The sequence below is a fragment of the Nannobrachium achirus genome (assembly GCF_963921795.1).
Source record: "Nannobrachium achirus genome assembly, chromosome: 7".
Lineage (NCBI taxonomy): Eukaryota > Metazoa > Chordata > Actinopteri > Myctophiformes > Myctophidae > Nannobrachium > Nannobrachium achirus.
The window spans coordinates 19408997-19423993 of NC_137816.1; the positions used below are offsets into that span (position 1 = coordinate 19408997).

General features: G+C 42.8%; 1 protein-coding gene across 3 annotated transcripts in view; it reads left to right on the forward strand.

The window, feature by feature from the left end:
• akap13 (A-kinase anchoring protein 13) overlaps positions 1-14997 on the forward strand; it is a 111084-nt gene that overhangs the window by 16996 nt on the left and 79091 nt on the right. The window contains exon 1 of one of the 3 annotated variants that reach the window (XM_080730687.1): positions 7948-8034. The exons of the other annotated variants lie outside the window; for them this stretch is intronic. Within the exon in view, the coding sequence (XP_080586813.1) occupies positions 7960-8034 (75 nt within the window). The 5' untranslated portion in view covers positions 7948-7959. Of the gene's footprint in view, positions 1-7947; positions 8035-14997 lie in introns of those variants that run through there. 3 annotated transcript variants of the gene reach the window in all.

The following is a 14997-nucleotide window of genomic DNA, read 5'->3' on the forward strand; positions in this document are numbered from 1 at the left end:
AAATGACCTGATTACAGATCTGGTTTCCACCAGATAAAAATAATTTTGATAGTGGAAATAGCCGATCTACAAGCTCACAACGCGTCGCGATGCGACGCGTTGTGAGCTTGTAGATCTGCTATTTCCACTATTTCGGACATTTTTCAACATTCACGATTATGACGATTATGACAAAATAATTGCGATAATGTCAAATAATCACGATTAGACGATTATGTAATAATTGTGACAGCCCTAGTCATGGCCACATGGAGCGGGAGAGCCACATGAAGCGAACGCCACCGCTTTGTGAGATTGTCAAACTAATGAACCTGTTATGGCAATATGACATGCCCAGAATAGGTCTGCTATAGCTAGGATTCATGTGGTCAATATAATACTGTAGATATATATCTTCTATCTAGACACAGTAGGATCAGAGATCGTTCAATGCCAGTTGCAAATGACAAAGCCAGACAAAGCTGAATGTGATGTATTCTGTTTCTTCAACAGTCTTGAGCAAGGCAACAGAGCGCTCGCTACCTGCGTGCATTGAGGGGCTCTGGATAAGAGCATCAACCAAAATTGCTAAAATGTAAAGTCATTCGTTATCACCATGCAGGCTGTCTTAACCGCTGGTGGTTAAGAGCTAAGAGCTCACTGCATGAGCCTGCTGTTATCTCTGTGTTCACAGAGAATTGAAAGTCATAACGGATCGTTTAGTGCAGCATTTATTGTAGCACAGCAGTGATAATAGTACACCTGTTAACTGTCCCTCTACTGGACTGATGTCAGGCGTTGTTCCCTTTCAAGTCTTTGCTGAGTGGTGTGTGTGTGTGTGTGTGTGTGTGTGTGTGTGTGTGTGTGTGTGTGTGTGTGTGTGTGTGTGTGTGTGTGTGTGTGTGTGTGTGTGTGTGTGTGTGTGTGTGTGTGTGTGTGTGTGTGTGTGTGTGCTGCTGTTGTCAAGACTGGAAGAGCTTTCTACCACCACGCAGGAACTGTTGTTCTTACGTCACTGTATGAGATTCATATTCCAACAGTGAGCTCTGTGTGTGTTGCGTCTGAGTGCTTGCATGAGCATGCTTACATTTTGTGTGTGTGTGTGTGTGTGTGTGTGTGTATGCGTCTCTGCATGTGTGTGTATGTACGTGTGCACAAGGCAGTTAGGGGAAATGTGGAAATGTTTACTCAGTAAGAGGTCAAGACAGAGAAGGGAGGGGCTTCAGAACAGGAAGTTTGTGTGTGTGTGTGTGTGTGTGTGTGTGTGTGTGTGTGTGTGTGTGTGTGTGTGTGTGTGTGTGTGTGTGTGTGTGTGTGTGTGTGTGTGTGTGTGTGTGTGTGTGTGTGTGTGTGTGTGTGTGTGTGTGTGTGTGTGTGTGTGTGTGTGTGTGCCATTATGTTTCTAATGTTTGTAATGTTATATGTGTGAATCTTTGTTCATTCATGTCAGAGAAAGTCAGGGAGAGAAAATGACAACGTAAACATAGGCTAAAACAGACTTAGAAAAAGACTAGGAGAGAGAAAATGAATGTGACAATATAAGAGGAGAGAGGCAGAAGAGATGGAGAGAACAAAAATAGTGTGAGTATACTACTCTTCTTGCTCCGCTGGTATTCAACCACTCGCTCTTGCCCTTGGTCTTTCTGATGTTGAGCTGAAGATTATTGTTTTCACACCGCCCTACACAGCTCTCCATCAGGGCTCTGCCTTGTTGTCATCCGTGATGCGGAAGTCAGAGGTGTAGGTTGAATAGGAAAGTCCTTTTAAATATCGGTTTTGATAGATTTTCGGTTAATTGCCCAGGCCAACATGAACATTCTCACGGTGCTGTGTAGGCTCTCCTGGGGCCATAATGTTTGTGCTTTTTCCTGCACTAAATGGATGCATACACATTGCTCTACATTTCTCCACATGAAAGTATAGACGCATCCACTCCATCTTTACACCTAGTGGTTTTAAAAACCCCGGCATAATTTCTCAGGTTAAATTCATGTATGCGCAATGTCAATAATAATCTTTATTCTCTCACATACATCAGTGAATGCCAAATTTGTTCTCCGCATTTGACCCATCTTTTGGAAGGGTGAGGTGCAGCCGTGCCGTGCTCTGGAATCAGTAGTGATTGGGGGGTTCCCCCAATCCAACCCTTTGATGCTGAGTGCCAAGCAGGGAGGCACTGGGTCCCATTTTTACTGTCTGGTATGACCCGACCCGGGGATCGGACTCCGCCCTCCCAGTCTTAGGGCGGACACTCTAAACACAAGGGCACAGAGCTGGTCAATCACTGAGCGATTTACAATATTATTCTGCAGGGTAGTAGTAGTGGCATATCAAAGGAAAAGAGGGTGGCCAAAATTATTTGAAGCAGCACTCATGCTATAGCGTTGGCTCAGAGAATGCAGAGAAAGGAAGAAAACATGGTGGGACTTACTTCAAAGGAGGCCAAAAAGCGTATCTTTACCCACAAGGCAAGAGTCAGCCAGTGGAGGAGGAGAGGAGATAAAAGAAAAACTGTATCATAACAAGAATACAATACTGTATGTATACCTTAAGAATGTCTATGGATTAAGAGCTGTCTGGCATTTTATTGTAGGACTCGCTCCACTGGACAGGCACATCACTGGTATATCAATGTCCAGGGAGACAGTGATGCCCAGAAGTTTTATTTTCTGAGAGATGTATTCATAATGATTTGCATGAACAAGCAGGGAAATAGCAGCCTGACACTCAGCCTGAATTGACATTTCGTTTCACTCCATTATTCAAAATGTTAAAGGGGTGTGGCTAGCGATTCAGGGTCTGAACCAGGCTAGGGGAAATAGTTCATTCAACCAAAGAGACATTTCTACATACATCACCTGTAGAATATGTGGAGAGTTACACACCTTCTCACATTCAGTTTCCTTTTCATAAATGTTGATCCTTGCGTCGTTTTTAGCTTTTTTTTTTATGCATACACACCCTTGATACATACTGTACAGTGTACATACTGTATAGGCTCTGTGGAGCAGGTAGATGACAGTCTCACCTTACCAGACGATCAGAGATCTCCACATACTGTACCAATATGTCTTGTGACATCTAAATTCAATTTAACAGCAGTGAGAACAGCCTGCTTGGAACACTGCTTTGGAAGCTAATCCTGTCAACAGCCCAATATGAAGGACCACCCTAGAGACTTTGAATTGGTTCTGCAATGCAATTCTTTGATCTAATTGTTTCCACATAGTGTTAGTAACAAAAGCTGTTTGATCTGATCAGTGTTTGATCAGAGTGAAGCGTTTAGCCTAGAGACAGACTTGAGAGTGTAGGTAGATGATTGCATCAAAAAAAGATGAGTCACGCTGAGGAACGTCCATGTTTGATCCTGCTCGCCGCTGGGTTTTTCAATTAATAAGAGATACTAAAATAACCGGTCCCAAAAAGTGAATGCTAGTAATCTTGTTTAAGAAGATTGCATCATCACCCACCCTAATGTTTGACTGGTATGCAGGAGTCACTCCCCAGGGGTGGAGAGAGATGGATAAAGTAACAGAGTGGTTCTAGACTAGAGGACAGCAAGTCCAATATACCTGCTCTGTAAGTAGGACGTGACAGAGAAAGGAGAGGTTGAATAAGGACAGAAGAGATCAGATGTAACGATTCTCACATGAGGCAACGGTAATTGACTTTCTGTGACTCCGTAGTATTATGCCGTTGTGTGACTATTTGTAACATCCACTCTGTTGGCATCTGGTATCTGTAACGTTCCCTGTGGATTGTGCTGATTTCATAACTATAGGCTTACCTGCTACTCTCTCTCTCTTGTTCGTTATCTGGCAGGATGATTGTATAGGGTTTATACATCTATAATTTTATTGGTATTGTGTCTTTATTGTGATCTGTCTGTCTGTCTGTCTGTCTGTCTGTCTGTCTGTCTGTCTGTCTGTCTGTCTGTCTGTCTGTCTGTCTATGTCTCTTTATGTCATGGGGTCTTCATATGGTGAGGCTGTCACTCCAGAGACCAGAGGGCAGTATGTTGTACCACATTGCTGTGGTAGAACAACAATTGACCCTTTGTCAAGTCCTGCCTGTGGTCCCGCCCCTCTTTGTGCCCATTGGTTGCTGTCGCTAGTTTGGACAAGAATCCTGCCTTGTATTGATATTTAATGTATTTCATTCTTATTTTAAACGTTGTCATGGTAAAAAGGAACATCTCGGATGCAGTAGGCTATAGTGACTTTGCATAACGTGTTTTTTCCAAAAGCTGGATATTTTTGTTGTGTTGCGACCTCAGCATAAACAACCACTGCTATGCGAAAGGAGCCTGCTGGTTGGTCGGTCAGGCACCAGTCAGAAGGCTGACAACTCAGCCCTTCAAATCACTGCTAGTTAAAGTTGCACATAACATGTATGTAATTATGTATGTAATTGCTATGACTCTGTAGTGAACAGAAAGTACTTTTTTAGGTCAGACATGCATTTGATCCAATCATGAGAGAGAGCCCATTTATCAGCTTCAATTGTATAATGCTCCAGTTATAATTGTGTCTTCTCATTTACTTATCCTGCATCCTGTATGGGTTCTCTCTTATGATCAAATTGGTTTCCTGGCCTGAGGGGAGAGCACTGTTAAGGAACAAACAACTATATACTAGCAACAATGACTACTATTGGGATCACACTCAACAAAACTTAACAAAACAAAACAAGATCACGTACAGCTCCTATTTAACACACAGATCCAGTCCCTAGTCAAATCAAGCACACAATATTAATTTGTCTAAGCAAGAGGAGACAGCAAGGGGAGAGAGAGAGATATACACCAATGGGAAAGACATTGAATAAAGGCTGAAAGAGGGAACAAAAGTGAACAGAGTGCAGAATTAAAGTTGACAGAGGAGAAGAACATAATAAAGAGAGAGAAAGGTTTAGACAGAGTGTTGTAGATAGAGGGTTCAGGCAGGGTGGGGTTGTGTCTGTCAGCACTCCAGGACACATGGATGAGGCACTCGTCAGATCTTCAGCCATTCCTATTTTAATAATGTGGAAACTAAGAGGAATGCATGCTGGGAAGCTGGTTGGAAGGTCAATGTTCACGGGAGAGAGAAAGGAAGGTGGCACTTGGCAAAATACTGTTTTCCATCATTAGCCTACATTGGTTAGAGAAGTGCAGTTGTGGGTTAACCACTTAACCTTGGTTCCCCCAGGGGTCTATCCTTGGCTCCTTGCGTTGCGAGCTTGTCCATCGGCAAGCTTCCCGTCTGTTTTGGCACGCCCACAACAGGGACGCTATAGGCTTCCTGTGGTTAAGGGCTGCAGCTACTTCTGTGGAGGTGCCCTTCAGAGAGACACTGTCTGAACCCTCGTGTGCTCCAGTGGAGCTACTCATTGGCCGACAGTAAAAGGCAGCTGCCAAGTGTGAATGTGAGTAACTGTAGGGGTGTGACGCAAGTTCATCCATGCCCTGTCAGCTCGCTCTGCTGAAGTAACGTTTGAATTAAAAAATGTAGCTGCAGTCCCTTGACTAGTGTCCTCCCCCTTTCGTCTCTCTCTCTCTCTTTGTTTGTTTGATGTGAGCCACTGTTTGGCGTGAGGTGCAGGCCACTGCTGTAGGTTGCAGGGGTGTTTGTTTGTGATCCAGCAGCGTGCGTGACACCGCATGCTGCTCTGTGCTCAGAGACAGCTGGCCAGCCTGGCCGGCCGGGGAGCAGGCTGTGAGATACATACTGTATCTAGGAACATTCACACATACACTTGGCAGTGGCACACCCATGCATACAGTATACATCAGTGTTAAAAAAAAAATATATATATATATATATATATATATATATATATACACACACACACACACACACACACACACACACACACACACACACTGTATCGGTTGTAAGTAAAATCCCGTTTTTATACTTTCTTTTCAGTAGAATTTCAGAAACAAATAAATTAAATAGAATACAGTTCTATACAAAAGAACCTTGAAATAAGTAGTGAGAAGAGCAGACCCACAATCTCACAACAGGTTGTGATGCGATGGATTGTGAGCTTGTACTTGAGCTTGTATGTCGTAGTTTGAGCCCCGGGGAGACATTGCTGTTAAAAGCCAAAGAAGACATTGCACCATTCTCACATTGGCCTATTATAGCGCCACCAGGAGGCCACAATAGCATACCTGACCTGGTGGAGACCTGTGCTCTGAAGAGCACTGCTTCTATAGTTGCCAAATACATTTGGTAGAAAATGCACACATGGGCAAAGTTACATACATACAAGCATGCATGCATGTGACACGGGTATGTATTACGCCTGGTGGTTGGGGGTGGGGGATTGCGTGTGTGTGGGTTTAGGGGTGTGTGCAGGGGGAGGGGGTGGTGGGCCATGTGCTACTGAGGCCACTCAGGCTCACACACAACTGTCACGTCAGCTGCTGGATGTATAAACATGATGTGAGCAAACTCGTGCCTGGCTTCAGTCGAGCAGAGGGGCAGACAGACGGGATCACAAAACAAGACGACATGTGTCTTACTTTTCTGCACCCCGAAAAACGATACAAGGATGTGCACGGTTTAAGAAATGTGGAGAGAATGAGGACAGGTGAGGAAGACAAACATACACCCAAAGAAGACAAATAATGTTTTCTACAAATTCCGGAAGGTAAGAGAAGACGGCACTCTCAACTAGAGAAAAGATGAGATGAGAGAAAGACAGGAAGGACAGAAAAAAGACAGATGAGAAAGTTGTGGTGTGGAGCTCAACGGCACACAGTATAATCCTAAGTGTTATTTTAGCTATGAGAGTGTACAGTATAAATGTAACCAAATTGACCCGTAATGGGAGTAATTACAAATGGACAAATTAACACCTAGGATTTTACTGTGTATGTACCTTTTCCAAAGGTCAGTTTCACAAAGACAAAATCACTTTGTATACGGGAAGACATAATAAAATAACAATATCTTGCGTTCTTGACATTTAAAACGATGCAAAAGGACTTCGGCAAAGTCCTGATTTCGTAAGACATAAGAGAGGACAAGAAAGACCAAAATACATAAATATTACTTTAGAGCTCCTAAGCGATACAGTATTTTAGGAGGAGTTTATGACACTCGGGTTTTATTGGCCTCATAACTGTCACTGACAGACCAAAAGAGGAAGTGTGGTAAATGAGCTAATACTGCGGTTGGCCAGTCCGTTACAAAGAGCGCCTGTCAACCCGCCTGGCTGCCTTATCAGCCGGCCTCAGAGGGACCATTTTTCCTTTTATTCCTCCTCTTGTCCAGGAACTTAGTTCACAGCACTGATTCACTGGAAGAAAACAAAATAAAGGGAAAGAGACAGACAAGAAGAGAGAGAGTAAACGGTAGATGGAGAAACACAAAAGAAAAAAGGAAGAGAAATACAAAAAAAGGAAGAGAGACATACAGAGATTTACAGAAAGGTAAAAAGGTTAACAACACAGAAGAACTCGGAGAGATCCAGAAGGCATGGGAGAAGTAGTGTTTAGACAGAAGAGAAGGAGGGAGGAACAGAGGAACGGAGGAGAGGGAGGGACACGGGAGAAGAGAGGCTGAGCCAGAGAGAGAGAGAGAGAGAGACACAGAGAGGGGTTGGTTCCCCACACAGATGTGAAACATTAACAGTCTCCTACAGTTTTTCCTAAAGCTTCAGCCCAAAGCTTCAGGCTCTCTGGACTCTATGATTCCTCAGGACTTTCTCACATTGGATTATACCCTTCTTTTCCCCAAAAGGAGTGGGAACCCTAGTCCCCTTCCCATTTGTATCTTTGTTGAGACGGACAGTTTGGAACGCTGAACAGGGAGACAGTGTAGAGGGGTTCAGGAAAGTGCTGGCCGGGACTCGACTCTAGCGCGACCCTGGGGTGCAGCACACACAAACACGCGGGCCCAGAGGCACGGGTCTATATATAATCGCCACGCTGTTGAGGGATACAGGTTTTAACTTTCTGCTGTCTGGATTTTGGAGTTTGGTGGAACGATGTACGAGAGACACAAGCGGAGATACAGTTTATGTGCAAAGGGAGAGAGGCCTGTGGATGTGGTCCTTATCAAGGTATGGATGGTTTGGACTCACTGTCTTCCTCTGCTGCTGTACCGTGTCCTACTTCAATAGGAATGTTGGTCCTGGTTTATCGCCTGTTGTCATTCTATTATGTGGAACTGTTCCCGTTTTTTTGTGTTTGGAGTAAAGCATGTTGTACCCCACACATTTGCTTTTTAACATTTATACCCTGTATACTTTGCTGACCGTGGTCCCAGATGGGCTCTCTTGTTGGCCCCTTGATTTATTCCCTCTACAGTACACCAAATGTGCAACGCATCGTGACACATTGTTGATCCATTTTTCACCAAATGTTTACCTATTATGACGTGCTGAGAATAGGAACACTAGAGTTTGTGTGGTTAAGCTTACATGCTTGCAGAGGTGTCATGTTTGGGCTAACCTGCCATAAGTATTTTTGTTGCAGAATATTTAGTTGCAGTTATGAGTCTTTTTCTCTGTAGATGAATTATAGACCATAGTCATGGCCTATAATTCTCTAAAGAGAATGTCATGTAAACATGCAGGGAAAAAAGTTGTTAATCTTTTTAAGGCAGTGTAGACTGAGACATTGCTTAAAATGAAAAAGTTGCCTTGTGGGATGTCTCAATTTTTTCTCTTTGCATTAGTGAACTCAATATCCTAAAACTTGATTCCCTACAGTGAAAACACAGACATGCTGACTAAAGCAAGTCGCAAATGTAACTTGAGACTGAAGTTTCTTCCTGAAGCGGCCGCAGCTCCAAGCTGCTTTTAGGGGGAAAAAGAAGGGGGGAAAAAAACTTTTAAGTGTGTGTCTAGGTGGTTGTTGTGATGATTTTCTGTAAATTTGGGGCTTTTCCTATAGAGCAGGGCTGTAGTTGGTGTGTTTCACCCTGGGAGATGATTGCACGGTTGTTGATGGTCACAACACACACACACACACACACACACACACACACACACACACACACACACACACACACACACACACACACAGATAGACAGAATGGAGAGCGATGATTACCTTGGGTGGAGTGTTGTGTGTGTGTGTGTGTGTGTGTGTGTGTGTGTGTGTGTGTGTGTGTGTGCGTGTGCGTGTGCGTGCGTGTGTGTGTGTGCGTGTGTGCGCGCGCATGCATGCATGCGTGAATATGAAGACGTGCAAGCAACATGAGGGCAAATCCCTCCATGGAGGCCATATTTTATCCCTAAAGGAATTCAGGTTGAGTTTATTCTGACACATCAGACTGGTTTACAGCTTGTCTCAAAGTCCAAATAATACGTTTCTGTTCCTGTACCAGACCATATTACTGTAATCCTAAAACAAATGTTAAATAAAGGTGTACCAGATGCACAGTATAGATTCAAACCCATGCCAGGTTCCTTGATCACTGATTACCAATGTTTTGGCTGTATATTTGCAGATAAACATGTTGTCAGAAAAGTCAAATAATGGCCACTGTATCGACGAATCCGATATACAGGATCAGTCAGGCTCTAAATAAATCGTCTTAAGTTGTTGGTTCTGCTGTCGTGGTGAGAGTGGGAGGATGGCGGTATCAAGCGTGATGAACCACACTTTAGCTCCAGTTATTTGGATGCTTCTCGGAGTGTTGAAATACTAAAATACTCTGCTGAAAAGAAAAGATGCAAAGCATGAAAAACACCTTTCTATGTTTGACATTTTGGAAATTTAGCTGACACTCTCGTTTAGAGTGGGTGACAGTAAGTGAGAATGCAAATGAAAATAAACGCTGCCGAGAGGGATAGATGTTTACTCTCGACACCTGTTCTAGTTTGAGTAAACACACATCACAAACACTTTGGCTGTCATTTCACTACAGGGGTATTTACACCGGACATGATTAGTTTTATCATGTCCAGAGTGAATGCATCATGATGCTCTTTTCCAGAGAGAACGCAGATAGAGTAGGTAGCATTTTGAGAAGAACACTCTGTCAAATCCCATGACACTTTTTCTGTATCGGTGCTGTGTTTCAAAACTGTGGCACTGCCATGACAACTGCGTTTCCCCCTTGGGAACAATACAGGTCTATCTAACTGTTGGATCAGAGCTGTGATATCCCGTGTGCACGATCGCCTGTAGGCAATTAACCACTTAAACTATATACTTTGTTGCCCAGGGTCCCACAGGAGTCTATAACTCTTCCCCTCATTTTTTCCCCTCTGCACAAAATCTCTTTGTCAAAAACAGATCTACACTATCTACACTACAGGCTCTGCTATTTCCTCTTAGAATGTTCACCTATTATGACATGCCCCAAATAGGAACCCTACAGTTCATGCAGGATAATAGTAAAGTTAATTTGTTCCACAGACACTGACTCTTCTGTGATCTATCATATTCTAATCTACAGCACTCCATTCCTCTCTTGTTTTACTGTAATCTAATTGTACAGTACTCTACCCCACTATACTACTAATAATGCTAATACTCTGCTATGCAACACTATACTGTGTAATATGATAGGACACAGCACTACACAACAACACCATTGTCTGAAATGGTGTCATGTATTCTCTCATGGCTGATGTCTGAGATCTGCATTAAGTTCCTGGAATGCCAAGTATTGTTGAGTAAAAGATATAGCATGAAGTGTCTCTGCCTGGATTGTGTATCAGCTAAAAGACAAGGCCAAGGGCCCTGGTGACAGCAGCAGAACCGGCCCCTTGGTCCCGCAAGTTCTCTCCAAACAACCACACCCCTCTGTTCTGTACCGAGTCATGTCCAAAAACCGTAGCCCATGGTGAGACGAGAAAATAAGAAACAGCCACCATGCCCTCTGAGAGAGACAGAGAGGGGGGGAAGAAATGCAAACGGAGATGAGAGATACTGAGCGAGAATGAATAGAGACAAACTTTACTTTACTGTCCCATCACAGGTTTACTGGTGCAAACAAAGTGGGTGGAATTCTTCATCATACAAGCTCCCATCATTTGCAGTTTTCAAGAAAGGTGAAGGAAATACAGATACTGTAGAATAGCAAGATAAAAAAAAAAAAAACTGGTCACATATCAAATGTGTATCTAATATGTAATATGAGCAAAGTAAAAACATAAGGTGCATGGTTAAAAAGACACAATGGAATGGAATGAGGCAGTTAAAATACCAACAGTTATAGTAACAGATGCATACGGTGCAGAGAGAGAGAGAGAGAGAGGGAGAGAGAGAGAGATGACAGAAATACAGAGAGAGAACTGAACGACCAGTTTGATTCTGGTGATTGTCTGGGAAAAATCACAGCTCTCGTCTCTCCCAACGGTTTCCTTTGGCCGATAGCCCAGTTTGTCTGCCTGTGTGTGCGTGGGTGCGTGCGTGCGTGTGTGTGTGTGTGTGTGTGTGTGTGTGCGTGTGTGTGTGTGTGTGACTGTCTGTCTCTGTCTGATGGGAATAAGCTCAGTGATATCATCAATAGTGATGACTTTCAAAACCCCAACGCTTCCCACCTCCATATCCAGAGAAAAGAGAGAATGTATATTATTTCTCTTTCAAAACATACAAAAATATATATTTTTTCACTTCTGGTCATGTTTTGTACAGTATGTTGTGAAAAATGAAACCTAAACTGTATGTCTTTTCAGAGTGGGCGTTAGCAAAGCTCTATTACAGTCTACAACAGGAAGTGATCTGATTGGGATCGCTTGTGCTGTTTAGAATGAACACCTGGACATACTGTATGAACGCTACCATCCCTATTCTGGGAATGTCATAATAGGTGAACATTTGTTGAAAATAATCGATCTACAAGGGCTTACAACAACAGCTTTGTTGAGCTTGTAGATGTTTTTGGCAAACGTCTTGCTCTGCCATTCATTAATTTGTTTCCTTTTGCAGAGCAGACCAAGTACATAGTGAAAGGTCAAGTTTACAAAACATCAATGGTTAAATGTCTGAAAATACACATTAACATGAATCCAACATAGACTGATGACAGTGCTGTCAAACAAGTCTATGAATCTATCTCTGAAATCTATGAAAATCTGCTCAACACATTTATTCAACATGTAGAGGGGGTCCCTGCTTCATCTCTCTCTAAGCTAAGGGGTCCTTGGCCTGAAAACATTGAAGACCCCTGCATTAAGTGACTTGGAGTGACTTGAAGACCAATCAAGTACTGTATATAGGGTTTAAAGTGGTTAATGTGAAAAGAAAAGTGTGATTGATGAGGGGATGTGTCCTGTATTATTATGTGGACGTCTACTTTATCTGTTAGGCATGGTGGTGGATGAGAACCTTGATACACGTAAATGGTCTGCATTTCTATATAGCAACTTTATCCAAAGAGCTTTACAATGTGCGTCACATTCACACGCCGATGGTGGAGGCCACCATACAAGGCACCACCAACCTGCTCATCAGGTTCACTCGGGGATTCAGTGTCTTGCTCAAGGACACCTCTGCACAAAGCAGAAGTAGCAGCGGCTCGATGGCGGCTTTATCCACCGAGCCACTGCCACCCTATACATAAAGAATGACATGAGTAACAAGAGGATAATTTTGTCAGTTACATGTGAGATGATTCATGTTTACTTTAGTTAGGTCATCATACCTAAATCCTGCTTTTAAGTGGGTCTTCATTATTTATTCATTCTCTGAACCTGCTAGATCCAGTTCATGGGATATTCACTGTCTTTGATACAGCTGAACTGGCTATGAACTGAGGACACACACACACACACACACACACACACACACACACACACACACACACACACACACACACACACACACACACACACACACACACACACACACACACACACACACACACACACACACAAGCGAGATTTAAGGTCTTTGCTAGAGAGATTTAGAATGACCATTGAATAGGCTTCAATTGCATCAATAGTGATCTTGCAGTCAGCCAAAGGATCAGCATTGTAGTGGCCAGATAATACTCCAGTGATCCTAGAAAGATCCTGTAAGGAGGAAGTGCCAGTACCAGAATAGAGACGAGAGCTAAGAAGAGCCAATAGAAGGTTTGTTTTTGTCGTTTTTAAATTAACCTAAACCCTATTTAATACTTAAGTTGCCCCCAGGGCGTTATACTTCCCCTTCCCCTTCTTTTTTTCCTCTAAGCCAAAAGTTTGTTGATCTGATATTTTTGCTGAATGATCGGCCCCAGAATAGGGACGCGAGGGTTCATGTGGTTAAATTAATATATCCTCATCTCATGAACTGTAGACACACACACACACACACACACACACACACACACACACACACACACACACACACACACACACACACACACACACACCGTGAGGCTGTGTTCGAGGCAGTCTTATATTTTTAAAGCAGATGTGTTTTTATTGGGTACGGTTTAGAATGCTGTGCTTCCGACCCAAACCCACTGGCATTCCTTCCCTTTTCCAGCCGTTTCCCCAATCCCAGCCTCAACAAATATGTGCTGGGAACGTCTGGCCTGCCAGCAATCAGGGTGACTGCTCTCTCACTTTGGCTGCTCAGGCTGGCCAGTTGGTTTGTTGGCTGCCTGAATGATTGGCTAGCTCGCTGGTTGACTGGAGGGCTGGTTCACTCTCCTGTACGATAACTGGCTATAGGTTATTTCTTTGACTGGCTAATTCTCTGGCTGACTGGTGAACTTAACTTATCTTAACTGGCTTTAAGGCCATCTCGATGGTTTTCTGTCTGGCTACCTCGTGGCTGTCTGGTCAGTTAACCATTGTATATAGTTTGTTGACTAATGTCCCCATGTATACTTGGTCCCCTTATTCTTACCCTTTTCGCCAAATCTCTTAACTGAAATAAATGCATTAAAAATTAGGCAATTGTCAAGCTGACAACGTGCCACACTGTGTTTTGAGGTTGTAGATCTGCAACATTTTTGAGCGGTGCTAACCACTCCTACATCTGGCTTTGTCTGTATGTTTGTTGGTATGTCTGTCCCACACTTGGCTCATATTGGCCAAGCTTTGCGGGACACTTAAAGGGATATTCCACTTTCAAAAAACTTTTTGTCATTGTATGGTCTAATCAGGCTTGTGTGAACACCCTGAACAGTTTTTAATTTTCTTCATTCAGTATTTAGATATTTGATGAAAATGTTTTCTGGCCCGACACGCCCAGTCCCTCTCCCCACACACACTCATTGTAACTTCAAACTCCATTTTAACCATGATAGATTCATTAAAAACACCCATTATTTTTTCTGGTGACTCATAATACCCTCCTAATACGTGAGCAGGCCGTGTTTTTTCCATAACAGTTTTCATTATTTTTTTATATATTGTTATTGTATTTAGTTTTTTCCATTTTCCCAAAGAATTATTAAAAATACATGAAAAACGTTATGGAAAAAACACGGCCTGCTCACGTATTAGGAGGGTATTATGAGTCACCAGAAAAAATAATGGGTGTTTTTAAATAATCTATCATGGTTTAAATGGAGTTTGAAGTTACAATGAGTGTGTGTGGGGAGAGGGCCTGGGCGTGTTGGGCCAGAAAACATTTACATCAAATATCTAAATACTGAATGAAGAAAATTAAAAACTGTTCAGGGTGTTCATACAAGCCTGATTAGACCATACAATGACAAAAAGTTTTTTGAAAGTGGAATATCCCTTTAATGAAAGAGGCACAGCTCACTTCACACTGGGTGTGATTTATTTTGGTGCTATTTTCTGCTAATGTCCACGTTATGGCATGTCCAGAATAGGGACGCTTTTGGTTGAGTGACTGGTTGACTTTCTGACTGTTCTCTGCTGTATGTCTGGTTAATTGATATCTACTGTATGTCAATAGACATGGTTCATAATGTGCATAAATATGTCCTCAGCATAATATTATGGTAAACTCACCAAATAATATGAACATCACCAAATAGTCTGAATGTCATGGGTTCAATGCATTATGTCCTCTCTCACTAACCTTCGCTATTCCCCTTTTTTCACACTCGGCAAGAAAAGAGAATCCAGATAAGCAAACATTATTTTGGATAGTAGCTGTTT